Source organism: Rana temporaria, chromosome 4 (genome assembly GCF_905171775.1).
Source record: "Rana temporaria chromosome 4, aRanTem1.1, whole genome shotgun sequence".
Taxonomy (NCBI): domain Eukaryota; kingdom Metazoa; phylum Chordata; class Amphibia; order Anura; family Ranidae; genus Rana; species Rana temporaria.
Genome location: NC_053492.1, coordinates 66,320,813 through 66,334,222, shown reverse-complemented (window position 1 = coordinate 66,334,222; position 13,410 = coordinate 66,320,813). Strand labels below are relative to the sequence as shown.

The 13,410-nt window shown below is 42.5% G+C and overlaps 1 protein-coding gene across 2 annotated transcripts in view; it reads left to right on the top strand.

Moving 5' to 3' along the window:
- KLHL29 (kelch like family member 29) overlaps positions 1–13,410 on the top strand; it is a 1,298,229-nt gene that overhangs the window by 1,169,490 nt on the left and 115,329 nt on the right. For both annotated transcript variants that reach the window (XM_040348525.1, XM_040348526.1), the window contains exon 13: positions 7,764–7,944. In XM_040348525.1, coding sequence (XP_040204459.1) covers positions 7,764–7,944 — 181 coding nt within the window. The remainder of the gene's footprint in view (positions 1–7,763; positions 7,945–13,410) is intronic.

The following is a 13,410-nucleotide window of genomic DNA, read 5'->3' as shown; positions in this document are numbered from 1 at the left end:
GTTTTCGATTCGGAATCGAAAACGTTCGTTCGGATTCGGTAAATTCATTAATATTGCAATTCGGGAATTCATATGCATCCAAATGTCCGAATAATGAAAAATTTGTCCGAATTTCGATTCGGAACGAAATGAAATGCACATGCCTATTCTGCATTAATGGGCAATGGTGAGGCTGCAGATAGGCACCTTTTAAGCTGCATTGATGGGCACTGATCAGGCTGCATTGATGGGCACTGATCAGGCTGCGTTGATGGGCAATGGTGAGGCTGCATTGATGGGCACTGAATAGGCTGCAGATGAGCACATAACAGGCTGCATTGATGGGCAATGGTGAGGATGCAGATGGGCACTGAACAGGCTGAATTAATGGGCAATGGTGAGGCTGCAGATGGGCATTGATCAGGCTGCATTGATGGGCACTGGTGAGGCTGCAAATTTGCACTGATCAGGCTGCATTGATGGGCACTGATCAGGCTGCGTTAATGGGCAACAGTGAGGCTGCATTGATGGGCAATGGTTAGGCAGCATTGATGGGCATTGGTGAGGCTGCATTGATGGGCACTAAATAGGCTGCAGATGGGCACAGAACAGGCTGCATTGATGGGCAATGGTGAGGCTGCAGATGGGCACTGATAAGGCTGCATTTATGGGCAATGGTGAGGCTGAAGATGGGCACTAATCAGTCTGCATTGATGGGCAACAGTGAGGCTACATATGGGCACTGATTAGGCTGTATTAATGGGCACTGATCCTTATTTTGCTTTAAATTACTTTATTTAAAATAAAGTATTTTTCCTAAAACATACCTCTTTAAATGAAGGTGTGTGTTATAAGCCGATAAATACGGTATAAGTTTATATTTTGTTTTTGGGTTTAGATGCATTTTAAATTGCCAGGCTCCCCTCTACCTGTCCATAACTGTGTACATTGGAGAGTTGTTGGAGAAATGTATTTCTGGAGTGTTAGATTTCATCATTTGTAGGCAGAAGCAGCAAAGTGGCTAGAGCAAGCCCTCAGAGGTCACAATACTACACTAAAGTTTTCCTAAAACATTTCGGAAGGTTGTTCTAGAAAATAAGGCTGGAGAGGTTTTTGCAGCTCCTGAGCTGCAGGGGGCATCCTAATGAGAGCATTCTGTTTATCTGGCTGATAAAATTGGTAGGATGTTACTGTATCATAGTATTACCCAGCGCTGTTTGATGAATAAGCTCTGTAGAAATAACAAAGAAAATCATCTCCTTTGCCTGGAGAGCAATAAATCCAAGGCCTTGATGGGCAGGCTTTTAAATCTTCATTTTCTCATGTAGGTCAGTGGGGACCAGGGTGCAGATGGTATTAGGCTGAGCCCAATTTAAAATCTGCAGCCTTCTGCAGACTCACTTATAAAGAATTTATATTTTTATCTTTAGCTTTACTTTCTATATCTGAACCTGACTCTTTAACTAGAGCATCAATTGCTGTGCCACATTTCCAATGCCTAATGACACACAATGTACAATCAGAAGATAAGAAACAATGTATTATTATTCTCATCATTATTATACTGGATTTATCATTTATCTATTCATATTTATTTAGTTTAGTACCAAACATTTGCACAATGCTTAACAATATACAGGAAGACGTTACAGTTACAATAAAATAAAATACATAAGGGTTATGAAGGCTCTGCTTCTGAGGCCCCGTACACACGAGAGAATCCATCCGCTGGAATTGATCCGCGGACCAGCTCCAGCGGATAGATCCCCTGGTGTGTACAATCCAGCGGATCTGTTTCCGCAGATTTTTATCCCCTGGGATGGATTTCCAGCGGATAAAAATTTTAAGACATGCTTTAAAATCTATCCGCTTGAATCCATCCCAATGGATTGATCCGCTGGTCTGTACAGACTCACCGGATCAATCCGTCTGAATGAATCCCCCGCATGCGTCGTAATGATTCGACGCATGCGTGGAATTCCTTATATGACAGTGTCGCACACGTCGCCGCCTCATCATCGCGGGGACGGCGCAACACGTCATCGCGATGGGATTTCGGCGCGGATTTCGATCCGATGGTGAGTACACTCCATCGGATCAAAATCCTCGGAAATCCTCGAGAGGATTTATCCGCGGAAACGGTCCGGTGGACCGTATCCGCGGATAAATCCTCTCGTGTGTACTAGGCCTAAGAGCTTACAATCTATAGGGTGGGTGGAGCAAGTGGAAAAGGTAATAACTGTGAGGGATGAGGTGATGAAAGAATTAAAAGTCCATATGTTAGGTAGACTCGGGATAGGCTTCCCTAAAGAGATGAGTTTTGAGGAATTGCCTAAAGATAGCCAGACTAGGAGATAGCTGGACAGTTTGAGGTAGAAAGTTCCAGAGGATGGGAGAGGCTCTGGAAAAGTCCTGAAGATGAGGAAATGAGAGCTAGAGAGACCAAGAGGTCTTGGGAGAAGCGGAAAGGATGGTTTGGGTGATATTTTGAGACAAGCTTGGTGATGTAGCTTAGGGCAGAGTTGTGGATGGCTTTGAAAGTTGTTCTTAGTATTTTTAATTTAATACGCTGGGCTGTCGGAAGCCAATGGAGGGGTTGGCAAAGAGGGGTGGCAAACACTGAATTGGTTGGTAAGGTAGATGAGTCTGGAAGCAGCATTCATGGTGGACTCAAGGTGGGATAGCTAAAGAGGTAGGCCTAAGAGAAGAGAGCTTCAATAGTCGAGGTGAGAAATAGCCAAGGAGTGACCCTAGGTGAGGCGAACAAAGACCCATAAGAATAATTCCCCCCATTAACGAGACACAGCTCTGTTTGACGTTCAAGCAGGAGTGCCTCTTTATTGAGAAATACAGGCTCTTATATACAATTTAGGATCCTGCAGTAACCACGGGGGATACAAACCAGATCCACCCATAACACATCACACAATGGTTACAAAACGGGCCCCTAATATACATTATTCTGAGTGTCAATACATCCCTTAGCAGTCAACATGATTTAGAGACCTGACCTTTGAGTTCCCTAGACTGGCCGACTCCTAACTTAGAATACACATTATCACAAATACACCTTCACACAATTGCAGGGTCAATTAGCCCAATCCACAAAGAGAAGATCTTCAGAAGTTAGTCTGGATTCAATTTACATTACACAGGCAGCCAGGTGGCTGGAGGTGATGACATTAACATCTTTCAATTAACCTGTTGAGTTCAGAATCAAGGGAGTCCCATCTCAGGTAGTCCAAGATATCATTTCTCAGTCATCCTATGCCCCTAGTGGACATAGGATGATTTTAGACATAAGAGGGTCCGGGGAAACTGAAACAAGGGTATCTCATACTTTTCAAGAGCTTCTGGGTTTCACGAGCCCTCCCGTTACAGGTTGTAAATAATTTATTTTATTTACAGGGTAAACTATATTATAAAGTTCAAAACCATTCTCAGTCAGGGTACCAAGGAACCTTAGACTTCCTCCAGAGGTTAAATATAGTAGAAAACACCTGTAGTAACTTGTAGTGTCCTCCTAGCACCTGAGCAAACATGTAGATGAAAGAAAACCAGCAGCTCCATCTTCCGCAATTAATAAATTATTATTATTAAGACCATGGCTATGATTAAGGCTACATGTCGAACCGTGTAAGCCCTGCATTATTTTGTACCACACCTGGATTTATAAATGTATTCATTGCAGAATATCGAGCTGCCGGCTTTCTTTCATGCACATGTTTCGTCCAGAGGTTACTATTCATTTTTTGAGCTGTGGTTGATTGACCTGCCATCTGATGGTAGCTTGTTTCTGGTCCAACACCACTCGGCATGATGCCAATGATCTTTTTGGCTGTTTGTGGCATTCTGACCACAACTGCAAGAGAAGCACTTAGTTCAATGGCCACCAATGTAAGGGATATTTCTCCCACTGACCATCAATTAATTAATTATCACCAGGGGTTTCCAGCAACTTGAAAATTGTTATAAGAGTTCCCCTGAGATAAAAAGGTTGAAATAGGCTGGTTTAGAGCTGTGGTTCTTAACTTTATTGAGACCAGGGACAGCTGAATTATTTTAAAACCTCCCATGCCCCAATGGTGAAAAAAGCAGTTCTGAATATAGGAATGCAAAATATGTCTGGGAAGGCTGGAAAGCTATGGGTGTCACTGTGGGGGGGTGGGGGGGGGGACGTGTAGCAGATTGTAGCTGCATTGCCACAAACAAGGCAATTCATATCGAATGCCTCGTACACACCATCGGAATTTCCGATGGAAAAAGTCAGACGGAACTTTTTCATCAGATATTTCGACCGTGTGTATGCCCCATCTGACCATCCGACGGAGTTAGAAAGAGAACATGTTCTCTTTTTTTTCGACGGAAAAAATCTCTATTGGAAATTACGTTTGTATGTATGGAACTCCGTCGGAGAAAAAAACAAGCATGCTCAGAAACAATTCAAAGCAGGCTCGGATGCATTGAACTTAATTTTTCTAAGCTCGTCGTAGTGTTGCACATCACCACGTTTTTGACAGTCGGAATTTGGTGTGTCCGTGTGTATGCAAGACAGCTTGAACGGAATTCCGTTGGAAAAACACGTTGCAGTTTATTCCGATGGAAACTCCGACCGTGTGTACGGGGGAATTACTCCTAAACTAACTAATATCTATTCTAGACTGCAACATTAAGGAACTACATTTCCCATTATCCACTGAAAAAACTTAATTGCATGTTATAGGAGTAAACTTGCATGTTCTGCTTCCAGTAGTAACAGTTAAAATATACTGTATGATGGATTATGGTTTGAAATGACGTGTTACAAAGATATATCCTTGGTTCTGGACATATGTCCCTGGCTTTTAAACCTGGCCAATTTGTGTAATAAGCACCTTCGCATGCTACACTAATTTCCAGTAATTTATTTAAAGCCAATGTATGCTTTATATTGTAAAGTAGCATTTGAGATGCAAAAAGTACCCATTTTTCAATTTAATGAACACATGATTGGGTATTCAATACCTGTTTGCCTGCATGTCCACATTGACCTCCGCTATCTCAGCTCAGCATGAAGCTGACCCTGGAAAAGATTTGGGAATGTCGATAACTGTGCAGAGAGTGCACTCATTGTGTGTTTGTGTTTGTGTCTGGTGGCATTAAAATCGCATTACTCTGCTTTCCTAATGAGGAGATGCCCACACCAATTCAGTACATTAGAGGCAGCTCAGACAGTGAGGAAACATTTGTAAAATGAGAAATGCTAATCAGCACCGCAGGTACCAGAGCTAGCATGAGAAAGTTTGAGGCGGGCTCATCCTCAGCGACATCACATCGGAGGCAGCCATGACTTGCTGCAGGCAGACTGTCCTCGGGGATCTCGCTTCACTCTCTATAAAAGATTTTCCTAAATCCCCGATTCTCAGACAAAGGAAGAGAGTAACCCTTTCTAATGTCACACAGGATTCCCAGGCAGTGCATTTGCATCTAGATTGCCAGACACTGTAAATAACACTCCAGATTCAGCCAAACATGCAAGACATTTTAATGGTCATGTTACACTAAATTTTATATAAATTCACTGCAATATGTAAATTATTGACCCTGGCAAATGGAAATACTACAATTTATTTTTGCTGTATGAATCTCCAGTCCCCAAGTAAAAGGAACGAGGAGTGTTGTATCCAGTCTGCCATCCTCAGCATCCCTAGAAGAACAAAAAGTCCTGTTTGAGTAAGCCCTGTATATAGTGTGAAACGCGTCACCTTTTATTGTTCCTGCAAATTCGGCACTTTTTGTTTTTCTATGGTCTTACAGATGAGCTGTGCAGCACCCTCAAGCTATACTTATAGCAAAAAGTTCACCTGGAGTGGCACTAAGTTTGTTCTACATCCTGGCTGAATGCAGTATTTTTTTAATTTTTATGTAAATACATTTTAAAGATTTGATTGAATGTTCATGCTCCTTCACTGGTCAACAGGGCTGGGACAAGGGGTGGGCACTGTGGTATCACGTGAGGTGGAGGGGGCACCACAAGGAGGTTGGGTGGAGGGAGAATTTGGGGGGGCTAGGGATAAGAATTGTTCTAGGACTGGAAATTTGGGGATGTGTGCTAGGAGTGGTGATTGGAAGGAGGGGGGATTTTTGCTTAAGGTGCAAGCATGCTAATTAGTGCTCGATTTTTTTTTGGGCCGAGGTGTCCTCTGGCCTTTCCAGACGTTCCTGAGGCTCTCCGGCGCCCCCACCTCTGGCCGCATTTGATATTGCATGCCATTGAAGTCAATGCGGAACAAATTATTTTAGTTTCCATTGACTTCAATGGGGGAACTCGCTTTGATATGGATTACGATTCTAGTGTTACAAGAATTGCTAAACACTGTGCTATACATAAAAGGAGCACATCACCTGCTATCTGTAAAAGGAGCTCATCTCATGTTATGCTTTGCCCCTGAGGGATCGTTCAATCTATCATACATAATTTTTTGTTTAACCAGTGGGCTGAACAAAAATAGAAAGGTTAGATCACACTCGGTGATGATGAGAGAATCCTTCCTGCAGCGTTATTGTGCTCTACCGTCACAGAACCTTCCCCGTCAGCCAACGCTGTATCTTGACCTAGGCCAACAAGGCCCAGGCCTAGGGCAGCACTTTGCAGGGGGGCAGCACGTAAAGTGTCCCCCGCCACCTTGCACTACACTGTTAGTGTAGCACCAGTCTTATGGGGCAAATTGGGCTGAGAGGAAAATTAGTCTAGTGCCCCCATAAAGCAGCCGCACTCCTTCTGGTATGCGGGTGCCCGGCATTCCGCAACTGTGGGGGAGGAGGGCACTGCTTCTAATTTTGACTGTACTATCATCCTGGACCACAAATCTTCCTCACTGTGTTATCTGTTTTCTTCTGCACCATTGGCATGGTTATATCTTCTTAGTCCTCTCCATAAAATTATCAGAAATTTGTGCTTAAAGTAGAACTATAGGCAACACTTTTTATTTTATTTTGGATAGAGTAAGGGAGGGTTATAGCCCCTGTCAGTTTATTTTTTACCATCCCTGTCCCATTGCAGAGATTTCCCTTCACTTCCTGCCCCATAGCCAAACAGGAAGTGAGAGGAAATCTATGCAAATTAAGGGAATTTATTGCCCCCCAGGCCCTCACAACTAGCGTCCCCACTCAAAGATGTCAGGGCTTAAACAGCAATGGGTGTGCCCTTGACAGAAAGGAGTGGGTCATATTTAAATTAGGGGGTGCATGACTTTAGTGAGGCCTAGGGCAGCACAAAACCTAAATACACTACTGCCGCCAGCAGAATACAAAGATCAGTGTTGCCGGCTATAGCCGGAGGCATTGATCGCTCGGGATAAACCCAACAGGCTGGTTGTACACAAATCAATCAATAGATCGTCTTGTGAACAACAAGCTAGACCATGCATGGTTCGAGATTCGGCCGGTCCCTGCTGAACCAGCTGAATATCAATCCATGTATGGCCGGCTTAAAAGTCGGCTAACTTTAACAGAAGCCAGTGAAGTTTGTTTTGGAACTATGGGAGGAAACCAAAGAAGCCCCCAGAGAAAACTTGCACAATGACTTGCAAAACATCTACACGGCATGCAGAAAGTATCGCTTGTAAGAACTGAGTCTAGAACCCCAGTACTGCAAGACTCCTTGACAATGAAACGTAATTACTGGACTCTCAAAAAAATAGACACTTATCATCTTCATCACAAGGCAGGACAATCCAAGACTTGGAGTTTGATTGAGTATATAAGTATCTAAAGCATCATTCTTCTATCTGTATTCATTTCAGGGGGTATGGAATCCGGTGTAGCTTTAGCGGATGTCTGGTGCTACATGTCTTTACTTGATAACTGGAATCTGGTCTCCAGGATGATTGTTCCAAGGTGTCGACACAACAGTCTGGTCTTCGATGGCAAAATCTATACAATCGGTGGCCTAGGCGCAGCTGGGAATGTTGACCACGTCGAAAGGTAAGCTGTAAAACATACCTGCAAAGCTAAATACATGATGTAAACACTATAGTTAAAGTCCATCTGTGGAGTTTGGAAGTCTCTTGGGCTCATGTGTAACACATTAAAGTAATGGAAAAGTGATTCAGAATTTTTCTGGCAGTTAGAGAAAGCATTAGCATGTTCAAGAAATGGAACGTTTAATAACATGGCATTATACAGATTTTTTTATTTACTGTATTTATTGGCGTATAACACTCACTTTTTTACCCTAAAAATAGAGGGTAAACTGTGCCTGTGTGGATTTTTTGTGTTTTTTTTCCTGAAACTTCCCTCTTAAAGTTAGGGTGCGTGTTATACGTCTGTGCGTGTTATACGCCCATAAATACAGTATTTTTTTGGTGAGAAATGTATGACATATAATTTTTTGAAATAAAGTACAATTTGCTAGTACACGGTTTTTTTTTTCTTTTTAAAAGAGAACAATGTGTGTTTGATACAAAAGTCCAAATGTATGGCCAGGTGAAGTTAGCAATGAGAAGAGTATATTTAGGAAGCTATGTGATCCCTGGCTGCATTGGACTGTGTGTAGGTGTCATAGACAGGGCCGATCCGCCCTATAGGCTCACTATGCAAGGCGCTTAGGGCCCCGCAAAGCTGCGGAGGGCCCCCCAAATTACTAGAGGCCCCGCCTGGTGAGAAGTCAATTTCGAGCCCCTCACCCTGCTTTTCAACTTTAATGTGACATGTAATTTTGCTTAGGGCCCCAGGGAGGTCAGGATCGGCACTGGTCATAGAACTCCGATATGTTGGTGGGAGAACCCTATTACAAAAATTAAGTCAAGACCACAAAGATTTCCAGTAAAACTTCTAGAATTTAGGTTTATACAGTTTACTGCGCACAACAAAAAGTCCTTTTGCGTGTGTTTGGGTATTATTTACTAAACTCAGATGAGCTCATTAGGATTGGGGCTAATTTACTGGCATATGAAGTGCTATGGACCTGTGATCACAAACACACAAGTCATGTGTGGAGGAAATGTATGAGTAAATGCACACTTTTGTAAATAGGCCTGGGTTCACTTTACATTTCCTTATTTTAACCACTTGGCCTCCGGAAGTTTTTAGCCCCTTCAATGACCAGGGCATTTTCTGCTATTCAGCACTGTGCTACTTTAACTCTGTCATGCAATGTCATTGCTCTGTCATGCAATGAAATTTATATCATTTTTTTTCACACAACTAGAGCTTTATTTTGGTGGTATTTGATCACCACTGGGTTTTTTATTTTTTATTATATAAACAAAAAAATACCAAAAATTTGGGGGAAAAATTATATTTTCTACTTTCTGTTATAAAACATATTCAATAAAATCATATGTTTAGGCCAAAATGTATTCTTCTTTATGCCTTTGATAAAAACCAAACTACGTTTTTGTACTGGTATAGTATCATGATCAAGATACTGATCTGTACAAACACTATACTAGTAATGACAGTGATCAGGGACTTGTAGTGTGACTGTGATAGTGTGGCAGATAATCTGGTGCTAACTGATACTGGCTGGGAGGGACACTATCTAAATAACTGACAGTGACATTGTTACCGACACTAATACAGTTATCAGTAATAATTATGTACACTGTACTAATGCATAGCTCTCAACTGTCCCTGATTTGGAACAAAGTTCCCATTTCCTCCTCATTTCTCCCTCATTTTGATCTGATCTATATAGATGTATATAAAATGCAGTTATCTTTCAAAAAGTATTTCCCAGTGCTAAACATTTCATCCAATTTCTAAATTGCTGCATTTGTAAATTTCAAAAGCCAGTACAAAGGAATAGTAGTGGTAAAAAAACACTTGTGGTTTTAACCCATGGGTGCTCAATCTGTGGCCCTGTATTGCAAAAATACAAGTTGGGAGTATTACTTGTAACTGTCAGCCTTGTGATGCCTCATTGGACTAGTTCTGGAACAGCTGAAGGGCCACAGATTGAGCACCCATGGTTTAACCTATCCATTTGTATAATTCTTCTTTAAGGGGGCGTGGCATGAGTGTGTCCTATGCCAACATACTTTTGCTATGTCCCTCGTTCCTATCTCAAAACGATGGGAGGTATGCTAATTATACTGGCCGGGTGACAGGAGGGTACTGTGTGCCTAACAAATGTATGTAAGGCCTTGTACACACGACCGAGTTTCTCGGCAAAAAACAGCAAGAAACTTGCTGGGAGATATTTTTTGACGAGGAAACCGGTCGTGTGTACATTTTCGTCGAGGATACTGTCGAGAAACTCGACGAGCCAAAAAGAGAGCAAGTTCCCAATTTTCTCGACGGGAGTCTCAAATTGGCTCATCGAGTTCCTGGTCGGGCTGGTTTCTGAAGAGTGTGTATGCTAAGAAAACCGCGCTTGCTCAGAATAAAGTATGAGACGGGAGTAAAAGTAGCATTTGTAATGGAGATAACACATTTTTCAAGCTGTAACAGACTGAAAAGTGCAAATAGTCTCTTAACAAACTTTTACTTAACACGCAAACACATGAGATTAGCAAAACCAGCCCCAAGAGTTTAGCCAGTGGAATCGAACTTCCCCTGCCGTTGTATGTGTTGTATGTGACCGCGTTTGAGAATGAGGAGATTTTGTCTTGACTGTGTGTACGCAAAGCAAGCTTGTCGAGTTCCTCGACAAGCCTAACAAGGAACTCGACGAGGAAAACGATGTGTTTCGCCCGACGAGTTCCTCGGTCGTGTGTACGAGGCCTAAGTGTATGTGTGCTGCTTTTACTTACAGATCTGGCTGGAGTCTCTCTAAAAACTGAAAGCAGGGAGAAATCCACCCAGAATCCACCCAGTGTGTTGTGTTTACAAACACACAGATCCCTCTGCTGTGATTGGCCGGAGCTGATCAGCAGGTATACAGCCAAAATAATTGGCTGTAACCTGCTGACAAACTCATGCAGTGTCTTACCACAGCACAGAACAGCGGGGGCTCGCGCACATGCGTGCCGCTAAACCAGTAAGTTCACATGGCAGTGCCTGGGAGAGCTGCCCAGTAGCAATAAATGTATTGCTGCCGTTCGGCAAGCGGTTAAAAAAAAATTCTCACTTTGATTATTAATAATGCATTCTGTTTCATGGGGAACAAAGTAAATGTAGCACTTTGTCCTTTCTTCCTACGTGCCGTCTAAGGTTGGTGGTGAGGTCAGATAGGATACCCCACCTTCACCCCTCATTGTCGTCCGAACATGCAACTAGCAAAGAGACCGCTGCTTTGACAGAGAGCACTTTCTCCAAGCACTTGCCCAGTCACTTAAACATTTTAACCCTCCTCTTATGTTAGCTTTCTGTTACTATCCATGATGTTAACGGGTCGGTTTTGACCCGTGTCTTAAATCCGCCATAAAATACCCTCTGAACAATTATTTATCATCCAATTTGTTTCTTACCTCTTGGTTACCTTGTTAGGCTTCTTTATCCTTGAGATTGGTTTTAATATTTTTGGTGTGACCCCTTAGACCTTCTTTTGATAGCATACCTCTCATTTTCAAATAAAAAAAATGGTAAAATGAACCTCAATAGAATATTATAAATTGGTCCTATGTTTCTTTACTTTATTTAGAGAAGCAGACAAGCAGGCAAAGATATAGGCCCCTCCCTAACTACAGCTCACAGGGTTGAGAGATGATTGGCTGTCAGTGTTACCAAGCAGAGAGAGTGTTTATGATTTCAGTTTTGGCACTTATTAGTGTCCTATAATCCTATATTATAACTGGGTCAGAATTGACCCTAACACCATAAACGTCTTAATTTTCACCACAGTATTTTATCATTTAGTGAAAAGGATTATTTTTCTATTACATTGTTTAAATAGAGGTTCCTGACAAAGTAAAAAAAATCTTGATGCAATAAACAAATTTATGTGATACTTATAGACATTCAAAACCTGAAGACGGGTCGGTTCTGACCTTAACACAATAGGAGGGTTAACTGACAGAGCTTATCTCGGCAAGTTCTTTGAGATGGAAAAAAATGCCTTCTATCAAAGCAGCTGTCTCCTTGCTAGCTGTGTGGTCGGGCGGCTGGGGGTTACGGGTGGCACCCTATCTGCGCTAGCCTTAGACAGCACCTAGGCTGATGGGACAAAGTTCTACATTGTCCCCTGGCAAACCTAAAATAATAATAAAGGTCTAACCGGTTTCACTTCACGTTAGTAAATCAGGCTCAAGCTCATTTTACTTCACCTAACTTTACCTCTCTTCACATTTAAATGAATTGCTGCCAACACCATTTTTTTTTACCAGCAATTTTTAGAGACATTTCCACATGCTATCCAGACAGTATCACAGGCACACTGTAATGATGCAGAAGCATTCTGAAAGAAATAAAACACGACTGCCATAGGAAGAAATTATTTTTATGGGGTGTTGAAAAATTCCCCTTAATTGCCCTTTTGGCTTCAGATCATTGTTCGAGCAGGTCGGGTTTGATAGATTGACGGCGTCTATAAATATCTCACCCAGTCACAGAATTTTATGTGTGAACATCCTGCAAATATAGATGTTCCATCTGTGCCATAATGAACATTTTAATTAGTTAATATCAAAACTTTGGGTTAGTGTGTGAATTTGTTCTCGAAGAACTCCCGCTGTGTCCTCCTCCAGGCCCTCTAAGAGGCTGAAAAGGAGTTAAAGTTTCCAATTAGGGCGTTTTTTACATAATCTCCCACCGAGCCCTGGTTTCTGTATCTCGCTAGTCCTCAACGGGCACACTGTAAACCTTTCTGATGGGATTTGCAAGGCTTGAAGTTATAATTAATCTGCAGTTATCTTCTCCGTGATTTATGAGCGGAGACAGCGCAGCAGAAAAAAAACAGACTAATATTATACGTCCCATCTGGTTTATTCTTGGAGATCAAATATTTTTACAGAGAAAAAAGGGGGGTTAATTGGATTTTCTAATCTGACTTTTTGATGTGCCCATGGCCATAAAATTGACATTCTGAACAAAATTATGCCATGAGGCAATTACTGAAGGAGAATCGCTCACGCCCTGCCTGCTTGTCGGCGGTGTGCTTTGTGGATCGTGGAGTGGACCATGGAGTGGCTATATTCAGGGGGGTGCAATGTCAGCCCTCTGCTGTGGCACTTTAACAGAAACAGGCTTAAGGCACTGTAAGGGCCCTTTCCGCCCCGTGAACCTCCGCTTGCTCATCCACTGACATCTGCGATCTCATAGGGACCAATGTATGTCCCTTTTTCATCCGCAAACAGATGGATGAAAAAGCGGACATACGGTCCGCGCGTGTGAAAGGGGCCTAAGTGTCAAATCTTGACTGACCACTGAGACCCAAGCATGACTTCCTGGAAGGAGACCACTTGCCTCCCCGTACTTGAAAGTGCTGGGTATTTGCAATGGAAAACCAACAGAGAGGTTGGGTAGGACGAAAAGGGTGAGTATAAGTGAGAAAGGGGTGGGCTGGTAGGA